We start from the raw sequence: 18,625 nt of genomic DNA on the forward strand, positions 1-18,625 counted from the left end.
TCACAGACCTTGACTTCACTCCAGGGTTTAATTGAGGCTCAAACCAGGAGAGAAAGATAAGTGGAAGGATCAAAAAGTAGAATCAATGTGGACGGAGCTTCACTTTCATCAGTATCGTCGTGGAGAGGACAACTGACGATGGAACAGGCGTGGAATTCCTCAGAGATGGCAAAGAGATTATGTAACGATGGAGAGAAATAATTTCATTTTTCGTAGATAACGTGAACATTTTAGAACAACTGATTGGTGTTTAGTCAGCTGTATGTCACGAGCTCTTTTTTTTAATGTTATGTTAATTTTTTCTTTGTTAACTCTGTGAGGTATTTCCACATCTTCTCCACAGGATCTTCCCTGAGTCCCTGCGTTGGTTGCTGGCCACGCAGCAGTACGGTCGCTCCAAATGGATCATTGGGCACATCGCAAAGAAGAACAGAGTGAACATGGAGAGGGACTCGGACCACTTTGTCAACGGTAACAAATTGCATGAATTGTATCTTTGTGATATAATATCATACTGTACATACTGTATGTCTATGCTTTAAGAAAGGTCAGGTGTGAAACAACCTTTGGAAAAAAAATCTATGTCTCATAAATATTGTATATAAAATATATAAAAATTGTGAAGTACGACAAGCCTACAGTAACTGTTTGGCAACGTCTTTTCCGATAAGAGGTCTTAAAACAACTCCCCTTTTATCACAACCTTGTGGTAAAACAAAAACACGTTAATTTCAAAAGGTGTCAGATTTTAATAACTAAAACCTGTTAAAACACGTCTGTCAGGCGTCTGCAGCAGCTTTGGTTTGCTTCATCACAAGCTGTTGCTTTGAAATCAGTCAAGATTTTTTAAAGCTTCAATAATGAAGCATTTTGAAGCAGACAGAGGGAAATGTTTTAAGCACAACTTTATCCAACGCTGTTTAAATTGTTTTATTGTTGAACATTTTGAAAAGGTTTTGACCCAGTGTGAAAGACATAAAAGACCAGGTTTTTACCAAGAAGGAATTTTCTGATGGAAATAAGTTTTAGACCTTATTAAAGGAAAGGTAGAAATTATTTTTTTTTATTAAAAGAAAAATTGTCGAGGATAAATCGTGACTTATCCTCATATATTTGGTCTTAAGTGTTGTATATATTTGCGGCTGTGTCATCCGCAAAGTTAAGTTTCGTCGTCTTCATCAGACAAGGCGTGGAGAAGTATCCCCATCTGTGTTTTCCTAAATAAGCCTGACGGACAAGGTTATATCTATTTCCCGTCTTGTTGCTATGGTAACGTGCCACCTCAGAGGCAGCAGTGGGTGTTGAACATTGCATTATGACACTCTAGAATTTCCATTAATTTCATTATAGCCTATAGGGATGGCTGGACATGAGCATTGGTGTCTGGCTTCCAGATGGACGGGGATCAGGACCTTTGACCTCGAGGTTAACTGTTACTGTCTGTGCTCTCAGATCCGCGGATTTGACCCAACTGTGTTCGTCATCAGTTGTTATTGTAGTTTTGTGTTTGTACTTGGTTCTGTGTCAGCTGGGTCCCGCAGACTGTCTGTGTGAGATTATTATGGATCTGAATAGAGGAAGGTGGTGATGCTGTGTAAAGATACCAATAATTGCACATATGCAAATATTTACGAGCATGAAATACTGCGTTTCCAGTCAGTAAACCAACATTTTTGCGTATTCTACATCTACGCTGCGAACACTAAAGATGTGGCTACAGAGCTTTCAATAACAAGTCCTGATTAACTGTTTATTTTTTAAATTGTCTGGCGCTTGATAAAAGGGTGAGCAAACTGTTTGTGTTTATGAACTGGTGGATAACAGCCAAATAATTAACGAGGAACGCCATTAATAACCGTGTAGGACGCGGAGAGCGGAGGCTTCCTCAGACGGATCTCGGAGGAAAACGGTGGCAGCGACTGTGTGATTGTGCAGCGGGCATTAACAACAAATTGAATGTGTTGCAGTTTCCATATGGGCCACACAGACGTTTATAGGCCTAATGAATGATCAGCTCAGTGAATTATCTTTATTGCGCCGTTTATTGCAGCGCTGTTTCAGTGACACGTCGCAGGCGAGTCGAGCGACGCTGACAGACCTCTCTGACGCTGCCACACAGGGGAAATGAAAATTCCTGAAAAGTGCTCGTCTACGTCTGTGTTCTACAGAGTGTGTGAACATCCACACTGATGCATTATGTACCATCCAGTTTATCAGAGGTGCCTCGGACCTAAAATGCACTTTGACTAGTATGGTACAGGGTCACAGACACAATAAAAACAAAATATAACAAAAAAACAAAATATAAATTTGGCTGATTATCAGCACAACAGGCGTTTTATTTTGAAAAATTGCACGACCGCAGACTCAAATTAAAATTATATATATTAAAATTTCCTCGTAATATTTTTGAAAACGACACAACACAGAGGCAGCCTCCTGTGTCAGCAAGTTACAGCGATGTAAATATTTGAACTTCCTTTTCAGGAGGAGCCACAGCTGGAATGGAATTACTGGCAGGTCAGGTCAGGGCCTGTGACTGTATCATTAACATCAGTGATTAACACTAATGGAAATGTATGCTTAATGGGAGACACTGTATTAAACTGACAGTACATGTTAACCAACCCCACTGTAGGCAGCTGTAGCTTTAAGAAATCTACATTTTCCCCAGCATTTATTTATTCCTGGTTGTATTTAAACTGGCTGAAACCAGTGTTTACAGTTGTTTTTTTTTGTACTCAGTATTACAGACTGTGTATTTAGAGACTATAAATTAACTCTTGCCTGGTTGTGAAGGAGGACTTAGAGGGTTGTTTATAAGAGCTGAGACAGAACAAACTCCTCTGTTCTGTCCTGACTGAATGGGTTTTTATTTTTTTCTAAATCTGGTTAGTTTCACTCAGGGAAATTACCTGTGTGTAGTCAGAGATAAACGTAAATGTTTGCGATATGAAGCTGAGTCACATGATAGTCATCCCTGGCGCAACGTCAGACAAAGCGCACAGGTGTGTTGCCGTGGCAACCTGCAGGCTGATACCAAAACATAAAGTGTCGGTATTACGCATACGTCAGCGGCAGCTCCGGGGTGTGGCCTCGTCACACATGTCTCATCTGGCTCCAGGAGACTAATTGTCTGGGAGGAAACATGCTCATTAAAAATGCATGCGGAACATTCTCCTGAAGCAGTTCATCAGGGGGCATCCTCATCCTGGTGCAGTGGAACAGGCAGACAAAGGAAGTGGAAACAATATCTTGCTTTCTCTTTGTCTCAAATACTTCAGGTTCTTAAATAACATTTGTTTTTTTAAAGTTCTTAGTATTATTAACAGTGCCCCATTCATCCATTTAAAAAAAGCCACTGTTTAGTTTATTTTAAGGTAAAGCTGCAGGAATTTCCTGTTTAGAAAGTCATCCTCAAAAGGCCACTGTAAGTGTATGATGGAGTTTTAAGGTGGTATCAAGGTGGTATACATTCGAACTTACATCCTTTTTGTTAGAGATCTGAGGTCACCAAAAAAATAGCAGGTGCTTCGAGCTGTCGTATCCAGGCCAGACACTGTTAATAGCACCCCTGGTGGGTAGAATATGCGCTCTACGCTCCCAGTGTTTATTAAAATCTGCATATTCTAATCTTCTAAAAACTGCTTTTTCCCCCTTAGTCAGTCTGACAGTGTGTATTTTTTTTTATTATTTCAGAGTTGCAGAAAGCTCTTCAAAAGAAGCCTAAAAAGACGTGCATTGTGAAAATGGTCGGAACAAGAAACTTGTGGAAGAACATCGTTGTGCTCTGTGTCAACTCGTAAGTAATAAAGAGTAAAAAAGGTTGGTGTTTCGACGTGTGTTGGTCGGGCCATTTTCTTTACATTCCCAGTATAAACCTGAACCCTAGATGCATCATTGATCAGTGGCCATTGGCCCGTTTGCCCTTCCTCATGTGTGCTGGTCTCTATTTTCTCCTCCAGTGGGATCTTTCCTTTCCTCTGTTCTTTAGGACCTCGTCTCTAGCTGTGCAGAACCAGCCTAACTCCTGCTCCTGCACGCTCTGTCCCTGACTCCCGAATCCGCATACATTTTACATGAGCTTTGTCCTTATGAAATATTAGACAAGACGGAGAAGGGTGTGAGTGTTTGCCCGTGTTTTGTGTGCATGTGTGTTTGCTAGTCGGGTGTGGGATTATTTGTCTGCGTCAGTTCGACAGTGTTCATATGTTTGTGTAGTTTAGAGATTAGAGCAACGATCTTCACTCTTCCCATTCTGTTTCCACTCGTCCTGCAGCTTCTGTTATTACTTTCTTTTTTTAATTTTTTTTTTTACCTTTGCTTTAACTCTATTTCACAGCATTTCCTGCCCACAGGGGCTGCAACATTTTCCAAATGTGTACACAAGAGTGCTTTGATTGCTTTTAGCCCAGAGGTCGGCCCCAAAATAACCAAGTTTATAATGTATAATAACTGAAACTTAGCAATAAATAAGAAAATTAGCGGGGGAAAAAAGGCCTGAGAAGGAGGGATAAGAAAACAAATCATGAAAATTAGGGCGCATTAAGAATGGGCCAAATCTGCTTCATGTTGGTAAAATTGGACAGAATTCAGTTCTAGGTTTCACAAAAATTATTTGCCAAAACAGTTTTAGGAATAGTAGCTGCGGATGGACCGAGCTGAACCTCAATGGATGTTTATCTTATCTGCCAATTGCAGAATAATGAGTCACGTTTTATTAGTTGGATTTATGGTTTCATTTGATCTGGATCCTGTGTTGGAACAGGAGCTGTGTCATTATATTAGTGTTTTTTTGGCAGTTTAAAAGAGTCTGTCTATCTGTCTTTATCTACACTGTTACGTGTCACCCCCTGACCCCTGACCTCTCCCACCTCACCTCTTCTCCTGTTTTTGACGCAGGCTCACAGGATACGGCATCCACCACTGCTTTGCTCGCAGCATGGTGGTCCCTGAGGCCCAGGAGACCACCATGTTCCACAACTTCTATGCAGACTATTACACCATGGCAGGTATTGCGGTGGCGTCCTGCATGGCTCTGTGCCCAGCAGTGGGTCTGATGGGCCGGCGTGGAGGCCTTCTGATGTTCATGATTATCACTGCACTGGCTTCGCTGCTGCAGCTGGGCCTGCTCAACTGTGAGTAAACTGCAGTTCCATTTCACTTACATGTGAAATTCTGATGGTTCACACAGTGGGATGCCAGTGGTTGGAGAGTATAAATATTAGTGTGTATTACTAGACTGGAAAATATTTTCAATGTTGAAATAGTGAAACATATATACGCTTTAGATTAAATTAAATCACGTTTGTTTGCAGAAATGTACACAGAGAGTAAGTAGAAAGCACACAATATGCTAGGTTGTTTGTAATTGAGTTGTCAAACACACATTCAAATCCTTCTTTTGGTCAATGTGTTGCAGAAAGGGGTCGTACACAGACCACAGGTCAGATTATTCAGTGACAAACTAGTCTGACGTTGATGTGATGTTTAACTCAAATCAAGGCTTTGTTCTTGTTTTCTGTCAAATATCTCTGAGTCCTGTCTCACATTGGTTTTTTACAAACTCACACTGAACCCGTCTGTGTTTCTCCTCTAGTGTTGGGGAAGTACAGCGGCCATCTGAATATAGGTAAGACTGTCATTTTTTTTTCTCTTCTTATTTTCACCTAAACCGAAGCCATTACTCCAAACCTCCCACTGTAAAAGTTATTGTAAGGATAATGACACACGTACATGTGTAATTTGAATTGTTAACGTAATAAAATGTAACGTCATCGTAATTTGACCGGCCGCTCACTTATTTATTCCCTTCGTGTGGAGGCGGTCGAGCATCTTGGTTACAGAGCTGTGAATCTCGACAACAGCCTTGCCTTCACTGGACTCCTATTTATCAACGTGTTCTAATCCTCTGCACTAATCCCACTGTGGGAAAGAGAACTAATCACAGAGTGGTGTGTTCTGATACTCCCTTCACCACCAATAGAAAAAAACAAAAATAAATCATATTTATGTATACCAAATATATATGTATACAAAAATAACCACTGTTATACCCAAAATACCACTATGTGTATATATATATATATATATATTTAATTTATATTTTCATATACTTTTCCATTAACACAGGTTAGTACATACTTAAGTCTCCAACTCGATAAGTCTAATAATAATAAAAAATTCTTTCTTTTTCTTTTTTTTGTCCTGAAATATTCCCATAAAGTCACATGTATAACATTGCCTGTACATCTTTTAGATACTAAAGGTCTAGTTCGACATATTCATGATTATTGATGTATTTGCAAGAATGTTTTTTTTTTCTTCAGACCTCAGACCTCAATAGAACAGTTGTCCTGGTCCCACTGCTAGGGGCACTCTTGAATCCCATAAATATGTGTGTGTGTGTGTGTCTCCTGCTTTGTCTGCAGATAGCTCCGGTACGCTGAATAAGAATTTCTCCATTGCCTTTTCCATCATCGGCATGTTTTCCTCCCATGCGGTCAGCAACCTGAGCATCTTTTTTTGTGCTGAGATTACACCCACGGTGATCAGGTGAGACCCCCAGAAGTGTGCAGTGTGACCCGCAGCGTCACGGGTTTGTAAGGTAAAACAATTTAATAGAGAGGTTCAGCTGCTCTTCTGTTTATGAACAGAGGGGGCCTCATAATCACACACAACAGATTATTAGAACGCATTCAGTACGTTGTCTGTCGAGTATTTACATACATTTACATTTATACATTTTATTATTTTATTATTTATTTATTATTTATACATTTGGGAAGTGAAACCTGCAGGAAACTCCAAGACACACTCGGGCACAAAGTTTAAAATAAATCGATGTGTTAAATGTCCGATATTTTAGTTCATAGGGACACTCGTTATTTTCAGTAGTTTTTGTTCCTTTTTCTATGTACAGAGCACCCAGCACCTTCTACGAAAATTGTATAAAGAGTGACATTGATTGAAGGTCATGCGTCCTGAGCAGTGGTTTCTGCCTTTTGGCCTTCTGAATGTCTTCTGAAAACCAACATTGGTTTCCACTTTTAAAAACTGCACTTTTTACAGAGACAAAAACACCCATTCCTTTTAGTTGAAACAGCTTCCAGTTCCTATTTGAGAAGCTTCTGGAAACCACCAAAATCTCCAGTTTTCCTTTTGATTATCAGAAAGATATTTAGGGAAATTTCAAGACTACATCTCTTATTTTTTTCTACGGAAAAGAGATCTATCATTCAAATGAGTCATCTTCTCTGTTATTCCATGACACCACTGCATGAACATGTTCTTGACTTATGCAACGGTTTTGGGTTTGGTGACTATGCTCAACGCGCGCCCCTCAGTGGTGACTGTGGAGAAGGACACGACAGTAGAGGAGTAAGGCTGAGTGGCTTTACTGCAGCACTCTCTCTGCTGCCGTTTGATAAAAAGCCTGTGAAACATTAACAGCTGATTACAGCGATAAATAACGACCTTCATCTCCGTTCAAGTGGAGACTTTAGACATGTGTGATTACAAACCCTGTCAGGTGACTGTTGTGTGTATTCTTACAGGGGTGGAGGCCTGGGCCTGGTCTTAGCCAGTGCTGGCTTCGGCATGCTGACCGCCCCCATCATGGAGCTGCACAATCAGAAGGGCTACTTCCTTCACCACATTATCTTTGCCTGCTGCACCCTAATCTGCATCATCTGCATTCTCCTGCTGCCAGAGACTCGCTACCAGCCCCTCCCAGAGACCCTGGCCGATGGGGAGAGCTACACTCGTCAGCCTCTCCTTCTCCCTAGGAAACCAGGGGAACAGCACCTCCTGCTGGCGCAGTCTGAGAGCAGCAGGGACTACACAAGGGTTCATGACACCCCGCTGCACGAGGCAGCAGTCATTGCAGTGTCCACCATGGACTCCACTGCCTCATCGGCTGTGGATCTGACCGTCCCCTCGGTCGGGGACATGTCCGGTCCCACCTTCACGGACTTGCACCCCGGCAAGACTGAGCTTAAAGACCTCAACGGCCAGTCAGTGGCATCCCCCGTCACGCCACTGAGCAAAGACAACGTCATACGTGCCAGCAAAGAACACCTGCTGTCTTCCACCCCGTTACACAAAGCCCCCTCCATCACAGACCCACTGTTAGGTGGTGCTGAAGAACCTCAAGCAATAGTGCAGCACCCTCTGGAACCTCTGACCGACTCTACCTTTCATGAAATGAACGAGATTGATCCTCCTGCTCCTTCAACTCCTCCTGCACCTCCGCCTGTGCCTGCCTCCTTAACGGTCACGCCCATCATCGAGCCCACACCCAGCTCCATGTTGGAATCCCCGAACCCTGAAATTAACGACATAGACACCATTGCCGTGAAATTTGATACGAATTTATCAGAGGACTCTCAAGTTACGCCGGCTCCTTCCGCTTCTGCTGCTCCCTGTGACTCCCCTACTCCATCTATGCATGAGAGCCTGCTTCCCTCCCCTAGTCCCTCCCCCGCTCCCTCCCCTGTTCCTATGAAAGACTACAATCTTTCCAACGACCCTCTTCCCTCCATTAGCACGGACTCTGACATTCCCAAAGATTTAAAAGTAGAAGATTCTAGTTCCCCCCCTGCTGCTGGAGATTCCCCCACACTCCCAATTGAAAACTTGCAGCCATTAGAGTCAGAGTCTGGTGCTGTCGATGATGCATCTCCCCATCCTCAACCTCCCTTAAATCAAGTTTCCCCTTCGACCACTCCTCCACCACCACCACCAACTGACTCGGAGCACATGCCTTCAGAGGACCCTTGTCCTGCCCCTCTCACAGATACTCCTGCGCCGACTCCAAACATTCTCCCCATCACACCAATCGTGAACAGCTCCACTCCAGAACCAGACACACTAACTGTTAAAGACAGCGTTCCAGATTCAGATACTAGTCTCGCCTTAGACTCAGCACCCACTTCAGCCACAGATTTAGGCTCCTTAAATGTAACCCCCTCTTCGCTACTAGACTGCACCGTCTCCTCCCCCATAGACTCAGGTGCCCTCGCCATCACGGACAGTGCCAGCACAGAAAACAACACCGTCAGCGACCTGACTTCATCGTCGTCATGATCCAGTGTTGCTGCCAGGAACCGGAGCTTTATGGCTGCAGCAGGAGAAAAAGGCAGCCCATGTCTGACGACCACCGGGGAGAAAGGGGAGAGAGGTCTTGCTTGGACTTCAGGTGAAGACTGTTCCCGTCTGGAGTTGAGTAGACATGTCTTACGCCATTGTTGTATGTTGGTTCTCAGTGACCCTGCGACCTCGCCCCCCCTCCCTTATCCTTTCTTCCTTTAGCCACTAAACAAGACCACCAAGTGAGAGAGTGCCAGAGGCTGGTTTGTAACAATGTGACACTGTCTTCTGCTCTTTTTTTTTGAATGTCACTGGAAATCACCAGCCTTTAAACTATTCTTGTTGTTAAATGAATGGGAAAAAATTACATTCTGTCATTTTATGAAAACTTAGTACTATACCTAGAATCACTGACATGTCTCATCAAGACTGGTGGTTGGTGATACTAACAAAAAAAAATTAATTGTTGCTTTGGTTAAATAAAATATCTGTCTGAAATATTTTTGAAAAAAAACACACAAAAAATGCCTTACCTATGTGGACAATAAGTGTTTTTCTTTGAGAAAAAATAATGCCAAAAACAACTGACCAAAATTAAAAATAGCGCAGTGCTCAAACGTTTCCATTGAGGCAGTATTTTGAGAGACACTGTGAAGCATGACCCCTGTCGGAAATGTAGAAAGTTAATTTATTAATATTTCTTAAATAAATTTAAAACAGCCAGTTAAAAAAATCATCTGGGAAGAAGTTAAAAATTTGGTATGCAGGAATTTTGTTTTTTCTGTATTTGTAAACAGAAAAAGAAACGGGTCCTCTTCTTTCTCCTACAGGGGGTGCTAAGTAATGTAGTTTGTAAGTCCTGCTTCAAGAAAAAACCCTGTATTTTGGTACAAAATTGTCATGAACTTTACATTTTTAAATCTTCATCCCTTAAAATAATCCTAAAGAAAATCAAATTTGTGTGAATCTCCAGCGCTAAGGCTTGGCAAAGCAAAGCAAATTTACATTACAGTTACATTACTGCCACCTAGTGGGTCTATTTTTACTTGTTAATGTTTTGGTCCTGACATTAGATGAAGGCATGAAAAGGAAATCATGTCAGAGGGTTAGGGTTATGAGCTTGATTGATTGATTCTGTCGTTTATCCTAAGGAATTCCTGCTTACTGCAATTTTTAACACGCATAAGAGAAGTGACACTGGGTTCAAAATTACCCATATTTTGTCAATATGAAGACATTTATTTTTTCAATTATTTGAGTTCATACCAGATATGATATGCAAATGCTTTTATTTGTAAATGTGATATTGTAAGCAAAAGCCTCATAAGTTGTTATTTTCCCTCTACTTTAACTTTGAAAGTATTATTTGAACATTCCTCAGTGGCATGTCCTTATTGTGCAATTCTAACAGTATTTGTGGCAACCCGGTGGCCGGTGCCACCTTAATATTTACGGTGGGGACAAAGCATGAAATTGGTGTCAGAAAAACAAAATATTAAAAAAAAAAAAAAATTAGCAAACCACAACAAAAAAAATCCATAGGCGTTGTGACATTCACCGACCTTAGCGTGTTCTCCGAATCATGTTCTTACATTTAAGGACTTCTCGTACTGTATGTCATCAGTGTGTTGATGCACAGCTTGGTTTACCTTAAAATGCAATATTTCATACCTTATCAAAATCAAATCACAGGTCAAATCTTTTTTTTTTTTCACACAACTTATCAGTGATTGTAAAGCAGTACAGTTATTTTTGGGAGGCACGATTTCTTCCATGTCCATATATGGACTGCATTATATTGGACTGTGTGATGTGACGGGTGTAGTTACATACTTTGTACGTTGCAAGTGATGATATTTGTCGATGACAGTTGTGTGTTTATGGGAAGACCACTGTTTACAACAATCCTCATGCTAACAATAATACTAAGTAATAATACTAACAAAACTGTACTGTAAAAACCTAAGAGCCAACTGGATGATGTCTCAACATTTCAAATGTGATTAAAAACCTTTCAGCATACCACACTACGTTCAGATAATCAGTGATTTGTTAAAGGAAAAATTCAGCCATTTTTCAACGCATGGTGCTGTTGTTTGAGGGCAGTGGGTTCTGCCAGTAGGGAGGGGGCGCACCAAGACAACTTGACTCCACCAAGACCTACTCATGATGGTCTCAACACTATGCAGGTTCTCTGGTTCTGGTGATAGACTTGTCAACTGATAGACTGGTTAACTCCGACTCCAGGTCCAGGGTGTACGCCACTTTTGCCTGATGTCCGCCACAGTGTTTGTGGGGAAAGAACATACATCATTAGATGCGACTGAGTTGTGGGACTTTGTTTAAAAAATTTTCTGCAAGAAATCTGTTCATGTTGCATAGCACTTGTAGCACTATTTTGAGCATATTAAGAGGCAAAAGGTCTTCACAATCAATCCAATATATGAGCTTTTTATGATGACTACTTGGTACTTTCAAACTACAGGGATGTACTGAAGAAGGCCGAATTTTTCCTTTAAGGAGTCAAACCACTGAACTGTTTTGTCATTCTCATTTTATTTACTTAATTAAGAAGAAGATCTTGCAGGAACTTTACTCACCAGATGCTCTTTTATAAGACTTGGAGGTGTACTGACAAGGGCTACATGCCATTTAGTACGTGAACGACCGGGTAAACCTGCCCGATCTTTGTTCTCGATAGGAGGAGTCATCGTGTTTCAAGTACTAGCAGTAATATTTTGAGCCCATGATCTCAGCGCCATGTTGCTATGCCTCAAAGCACAACACCCTGCAATCATGTGACGTCCGATTTGGCAGTGCTCAGTATTTTTTCATTAAAAGGGTAAAAGATTAGTTTTGAATACAACACGGTGAATATAAAATGCACACTTTTGTAGTACAGCCAGGTGTATCTACATTATCGGACAGGGGGGTGCACATGGGTTTAATAAGGATCCCCCGGCTTCTGCCCTGGGCTGTGGGCTCACTCTTGTGGTCAGTAGCTTGTCGTTACTCCTACTCCTTGCCGTCTGTGAGTGTTGTTTCTCTGTCTCAGTGTTCGTGTTGCCAATGTTGAAATCTATTATCTCCTTAACTCCATGCAACACCAGTGTGAAGGCAATGACAGCACAACACGAGCAGTCTCCTAGGAGATCTGTTGCTTCCACCTGGACAACCCTCGTGCATTTGTTACACAGGAAAGATGGGAGCTGTTGTGTTATGGTTTAGTTTGGTTTGATTAGCTGTACAATTGAAGTATAAAGCAGTGAACATATTCCTAAGCAATGATTGGTTGGGCAGACGGGCACTTACCTTATAAAAAGCAAAAACATGGTTTATTCCATTGTCTATAGCAGATGTGTGGAAACACTCAGGTTTGTTGATGTGAAAACTCTTAGACGGCGGAGTGAATGAACTGAAAGAAGTATTTTGCCATGAAGTTCCCTGTGTACACTTTTCAGGTTTTGCTCAATGTGCAAATCTCCCCACTGGAGGTTTGAATGAATGTAAAAAAAAAATGAAAAAATCGATTGTAACCTTTTTAATTTTCAATTGTTTGTTTTCATTTTGTTGCTGTTTTAACAGACATGATGCACTTGTACATAAGCCATACTGGTTGTTAAAATAAACCACTATTTATTGATCAGCTGTGAATATCTGAGCTCTGTAATGACTAATATATTTAATTATTTAACAGTTAAATAATTGACTGTTGTACAGTGAGATTTCTACACCATTTCTTCAACCAAGGAACCTGTTTTTAATGAGTTCTGAACCACTTTTATTTTTGTTTTGGTGCATAATTATCTTTTGTTGTTGTTGTTTTTTAAACTTAGTTATTATAAATGTTTTTCTTTTTCACAATAGTTTTTGGTTAATTTTTTACTGATGATCAAATTTTAGTTCTTTATCTCTTTTGCATATGTCACAAATCTAACATTTATTGTTTGTTGCTAAATAACGGGAGTAATTTCAGGGCTTAAGCTGTTTACTTTTTGGCAAACACTTTTTTGTGTCTATCCTTCAGCCAAAATGTATTTATATTTTTTCCATATTTTGTTTACTTTTATCTCTGCAATGTCTGTGCACTTCAACTATGAGTTATCTTTTAGCTAACTATTTAGAATTTATTTTTTTGTTGTTTACATTCTTTCTGTCCTGCATGGCTTTCTGCAACAGTCCAGTTGACCAACATTTAAACTTGAATGACAACTTCTACCATGCAATTCATTTAACACTGATGGACAGTAACTGTCCACTGATGAAGGCAAGTAATTACTAAGGCAGTGGTCAATGACAGTAGGATAGGCCAAGGCGTGGCTGCCCTGCGGGGTCCTAGAGCCTATATTTTATTTTTTTAAAACTTTTAAAGTGGGTTTGACGACAAACCAAATATTTTTGTCACTTTATAAAATAATCAAGCTCTTTGACTACAGATGTAATTGTATTTATTTGCAAATGAGTTATTCCATCATTTTACTTTGTAAATTGACTTATTTAAGCAGTGTCCGAGGTTGTGTTGTGACGAATGGAAAAAAACCGTCTTTCTTTTCTTGTCTCAGTTTTCCAGGCATTCAGGCATTGTGCGTCAGGAAAAATTATCAATCCTGAACATGCGAGGCTAAGGTTCATTATTATCCTGATAAAATCTCTCATCACTTCACAAGAAAATGAGCAGACTTCATCGTCCGATCCCAGTCCTGCAGGGTAGAGGCCACGTTTCCTCTGCCCGGGATGCAGTTATGTCATGTCAGGAGGAGGAGGAGGAGGAGGAGGAGGATGATACAGCAGCATTATCCTGCGCTCCACTGCATCAAACCCCGGCCATCCTATTGGCCTTAGAGTATGCTGCGATGCTACGACGGCGCCTGACGTCATCCGGCCGGCAGCACGTTAACGTATATCCACCGAATCAACCCTCTCCCTGGAAATGAGGCAAGTGCTGATTTTGAGGAACGCAGCCTTGAGAAGCTGAAGGCTGAACACCGGTGAAGTCGTGACGCAGCTCTGTGCCCGCATTTACTGCGCATCATGAGGGAGATCGTTCACATCCAGGCTGGTCAGTGTGGAAACCAGATTGGGGCAAAGGTAAGCTGAAAATGTTTATCAGTAAAGATCTAAATATGAAGTTTATTTATGTGACGTTTATTTTTGTGGCTCACTCTGTGCTGTGCTGCAGCTCTGTGGCCTCTCACTGCAGCTGCATGCATCAGCATTGTTTTGTAGCTAAGCAGATAATGAGCATTCAGCAAAACACCTCACCGAATTCTGCTTTTTTTTTTCCATAATAAGATGACAGACACTGACTGTAATTATGTTTGTTATGTTTCAGTTCTGGGAAGTGATAAGTGATGAGCATGGCATCGACCCCACAGGTACCTACCAAGGTGACAGTGAGCTGCAGCTGGAGAGGATAAATGTCTACTACAATGAGGCATCAGGTAACTGCTTTGGTTAAATACAGGTCTTTGTTTATGCATGATGTCATTTCAATGTCACTGCCGTGTGTTCAGGTGAAAGTAGGTCCCACCGTGTGTGCAAGGAAATCAGGACAGAGAGCGTGATAAAATCTCTCCCCCTCTCTCTCTCCCTCTCTCTCTCTCTCTATCCGTCTTCCTCTTTCTGTCTCTCTCTCAAGGGAGGACAGGTATCTGCAGTCTCAGAGTAGCTGCCCCCGCCGCCACTCCACACCACACCACACCACACCACACCACACCAAACCAAAACCCCAGTCTCATTTCACTGTTTGTCTGTTTTTATGAAACATGTTGAAGGTCATCATAGATGCATTATGCGTATGTGCCTGCAGCTGTGACACATTATTACACAGAAATCGTCGATTCGGCCTCTTTTGGCTGATGATGCTCTCACGGGCAGACGAGTCCATGCAGGTCTATGTACGCGTCATACGTTTTTGCTAAAAAAAAAAAAAAAAAATCCTCACACCAGCAAAGCCAGCAGATGATTCACACCCTCATGCTGCAACTCTGTCCCACATCCTAAGAGAAGGCGGTATTGATCCGTTGTTCTGTGCGTCAAATGCTGACATCAGTGTCATCTTCTGGGTGACGCTCGCCCTGGCAGTCTCTCACTGAAGTAAATGTGTGCAGAATTCCCCCCCTTAAACAAGCAACATGTAGTTGAAAAAAAAGAAAAGGAAAAAAGACTAAAGAACAAGGGGAAGATCACATGACTGTACTGAGCTCAGCAAATTGAGCTTGTCCAGTCTGAGCAGTTTGCTGCCGGTGGCACAAAGGAAAGAGCAAAGAACTAACAGTGAAAAAAAACAATTCAAGCTCCGTCAACAGGGTGTGGCGTCTTGTAGCAGTAGTACTGCCAACCAGAGTCATTTATTAATATTCTATTAACGCCCTTTAACACTAATATGAAACATATGGTAAAAATCAATGGTATGAGACAGCTGGGTTTTTTTCGCTCATTACTAATGCTCTGACCTCATGCCCCCTGAGACTATTGATACCCCCCTCCCACCCTTCTATCCATTTCTTCCCCCTCTGTTTCTGTTCTATGCTGTTGTTCATTCAAAGGCAGTAAATATGTCCCCCGTGCCATTCTTGTGGACCTGGAGCCCGGCACCATGGATTCAGTCCGCTCCGGGCCATTTGGACAGCTTTTCAGACCTGACAACTTTGTCTTTGGTGAGTGTCTGGGGAGTAAATCACTGGGTAGTTTATTGCAAAAACTACCCATGGTACATACACAGCATAGAAGTGTGTGTATCAGCGACTGCTGTTCTGAGAAACTGGGTTTCTTAAGGGATAGTATACAGTACTAGTATTATACGTTTGTAGCAAACCCTCCTGCAGACCTTTTTGCAGCAGACATGGTTTGCACCGTCCGTGTGCAGCTGTGTTAGACTCAGAAGTCTGTTCCAGTGAGTCAGCGGAAAAATAGGGCAATCTAATAGGAGGTGATGCAGCAGAGCTCGAAACAAATGAGGAAACATGAGCCAAGAAAACGGCATCAAGGCCAAGCTATTGATTTTGTTTCTTCGGTACAAAGGAACTGCTCTCAAAATAGTAGGTTTCAGTAACTGCTGCAACAATTACAGGCGATCCTTTTTACCATTTAATTTGTTACACGTTATCACAAGTTCATCTTCTTAAATACTTTGTTAAAAAATCTTCTCAAGGGAGAATTCCTGTCTATTTCAACATATAGCTGTCAGTGCTCCTGAAGTACTTTTAGTTTAAAAGTTGACATGCTGGTTGCGAATAAAGCCTAGCAGATAACAATCAAGTCTGATGGGGCAAGTTGCTAGAATGCTTTTGCCTCTAAATGTGCTCAAAACATCATTACAAGTGCAGTACAATCTAATCCCAGAGTGGGCTAGATTATAAACAATTAGAAATAGGAGTTCTATTAAAGTAAATTCAAGGAAAACAACCAAATAGACTTTTGGAAACATTTATAAATTCATACAGCACACAACATATACACATACTTTCTAGTTCTTGGATCCCCTTTTTTACTAAAGAAATACAACAAAATTGAAAGATTAAAACCTGTGAATCAAAATAGAAATCTGTGTTGCAGATTCCTACCTTTTGTAACCCTGAAATTTCTCCCCTTAACAAAGTTAATGAGCAAAAACAATTTACAGTTTTAGAGTTGGTTTCTCTGCATTACTCTAAAATAAAAAGTGTATCTTTAAAGAACATAACTACATTTTTTTAACCTTATTTGTTTTTAAATCATAATAAATCCAGGTCAAAGCGGAGCAGGAAATAACTGGGCCAAGGGTCACTACACTGAGGGAGCAGAACTGGTGGACTCAGTTCTAGATGTAGTAAGGAAGGAGTCTGAGAACTGTGACTGCCTGCAAGGCTTTCAGCTCACCCACTCGCTGGGAGGTGGTACGGGCTCAGGGATGGGCACTCTTCTCATCAGCAAGATACGGGAAGAGTATCCCGACCGCATCATGAACACCTTCAGTGTCATGCCTTCACCCAAAGTGTCCGACACTGTGGTGGAGCCGTACAATGCCACTCTGTCTGTGCACCAGCTCGTTGAAAACACAGACGAGACCTTCAGCATTGACAATGAAGCCCTGTATGACATTTGCTTCCGCACACTGAAGTTAACCACACCCACCTATGGAGACCTCAACCATCTTGTGTCAGCCACCATGAGCGGTGTGACCACCTGTCTTCGCTTCCCCGGCCAACTTAACGCTGACCTCCGTAAATTGGCAGTCAACATGGTGCCCTTCCCTCGCCTGCATTTCTTCATGCCGGGCTTTGCTCCTCTCACGAGCCGAGGCAGTCAGCAGTACCGCGCCCTGTCCGTGCCGGAGCTCACACAGCAAATGTTTGATGCCAAAAACATGATGGCAGCCTGCGACCCACGTCACGGACGTTACCTCACCGTGGCGGCCATCTTCCGTGGCCGTATGTCGATGAAGGAGGTGGACGAGCAGATGCTAAGTGTGCAGAACAAGAACAGCAGCTACTTCGTCGAATGGATCCCGAACAATGTCAAGACGGCTGTGTGTGACATCCCACCACGTGGTTTGAAAATGTCTGCCACCTTCATTGGCAACAGCACAGCCATTCAGGAGCTGTTCAGGAGGCTCTCTGAGCAGTTCACCGCCATGTTCCGCCGCAAGGCCTTCCTCCACTGGTACACTGGTGAGGGAATGGATGAGATGGAGTTCACTGAAGCCGAGAGCAACATGAATGACCTGGTGTCAGAGTATCAGCAGTACCAGGATGCCACCGCCGACGAGATCGGTGAATTCGAGGAAGATGAAATGGAGGATGAGGATGAAGTTCGCCACTGATGACATTACACAAACATGACTTTCTTAAATTATTACTTTTGTCATAGCAATGCTGGAAGCACATACATAAGGCTGGGGTCCTGCTAGCTATTTAACAGAAACTACAACGCTGCCGCACATGACAACAGCTTTTACTAAGAAAGAAAAATCTATTGTCAAAATAAAACAAAGCAACTCTAGTTGTGTGTGGTTTTCCAACTCATGCTTTGCCAATGTCATACAACTAGTACGGTGTTGTTCCATAGACATTTTTTACATTCACTTAACGTGCACTCACTGTCTTAAGTCTCCAATAAAATGTCAAGTTCTTGCAGAATTTCACCTCATGTTTTATTTAATAGTTACACAACTAAAACTTAAAAATACAACCTAATATAGAGCCAATGAGGTAAAAAAGGGTTAGTCAGGGTGGAGTGGAAGAATAAAGTAAAACCTACAAGATAAAAAGAACAGAAGATTGATGCTGCAATTTTTTTTATACTATAATGAGAATAAAATAATTCCAGAAAACATCAAGTTAGAAAAGGACAGAGTAGAGAACTGCTGAAGTGGAGGAAAATATTTTCAAACAAACAAACAGAAACAGATTTCATGGGCAATGTTTTGACAAAATCACAAGCAGGAAGATGAGGATTCATTTAAAAATGTCCACTACACCAGATACTCCACGACATCCTAAAAAGCCACAGAAAATAACAGAGGAGGGTGGGAAGAGGAAGAGGGACATCCTGG

General features: G+C 41.7%; 2 protein-coding genes across 3 annotated transcripts in view; both read left to right on the forward strand.

Moving 5' to 3' along the window:
- The window catches only part of LOC103396290 (solute carrier family 22 member 23-like), a 32,938-nt gene extending 20,194 nt beyond the window's left edge, over positions 1 to 12,744 (forward strand). Inside the window, exons 5-10 of the mRNA XM_008334317.3 lie at positions 344 to 471; positions 3,700 to 3,802; positions 4,903 to 5,138; positions 5,600 to 5,632; positions 6,432 to 6,555; positions 7,557 to 12,744. Of these exons, the coding sequence (XP_008332539.1) occupies positions 344 to 471; positions 3,700 to 3,802; positions 4,903 to 5,138; positions 5,600 to 5,632; positions 6,432 to 6,555; positions 7,557 to 9,087 (2,155 nt within the window). The 3' untranslated portion in view covers positions 9,088 to 12,744. The remainder of the gene's footprint in view (positions 1 to 343; positions 472 to 3,699; positions 3,803 to 4,902; positions 5,139 to 5,599; positions 5,633 to 6,431; positions 6,556 to 7,556) is intronic.
- Positions 12,745 to 13,850: 1,106 nt separating this feature from the next.
- LOC103396292 (tubulin beta-2A chain-like) lies at positions 13,851 to 18,209 on the forward strand. Of its 2 annotated transcripts, XM_008334318.3 has the most exons (5): positions 13,851 to 14,178; positions 14,423 to 14,531; positions 14,729 to 14,737; positions 15,639 to 15,749; positions 16,821 to 18,209. In XM_008334318.3, exons 1-5 carry the CDS (start codon positions 14,122 to 14,124, stop codon positions 17,891 to 17,893), a joined length of 1,359 nt encoding a protein of 452 aa, XP_008332540.1. In that variant the 5' UTR covers positions 13,851 to 14,121; the 3' UTR covers positions 17,894 to 18,209. The 2 variants fall into 2 exon arrangements, with proteins under 2 accessions (XP_008332540.1, XP_008332541.1); XM_008334319.3 differs by lacking the exon at positions 14,729 to 14,737.
- Positions 18,210 to 18,625: the final 416 nt, after the last annotated feature.

This window comes from Cynoglossus semilaevis, chromosome 20, assembly GCF_000523025.1.
Source record: "Cynoglossus semilaevis isolate Cse_v1.0 chromosome 20, Cse_v1.0, whole genome shotgun sequence".
Taxonomy (NCBI): domain Eukaryota; kingdom Metazoa; phylum Chordata; class Actinopteri; order Pleuronectiformes; family Cynoglossidae; genus Cynoglossus; species Cynoglossus semilaevis.

Excerpts from the sequence above, each read along its gene's own strand:
- LOC103396292 (XM_008334318.3), top strand. The coding sequence starts at position 14,122 with ATGAGGGAGATCGTTCACATCCAGGCTGGTCAGTGTGGAAACCAGATT. Across the intron at positions 14,179-14,422 it reads GAAACCAGATTGGGGCAAAG|TTCTGGGAAGTGATAAGTGA; the intron begins GTAAGCTGAAAA and ends GTTATGTTTCAG. Across the intron at positions 15,750-16,820 it reads ACCTGACAACTTTGTCTTTG|GTCAAAGCGGAGCAGGAAAT; the intron begins GTGAGTGTCTGG and ends TAATAAATCCAG.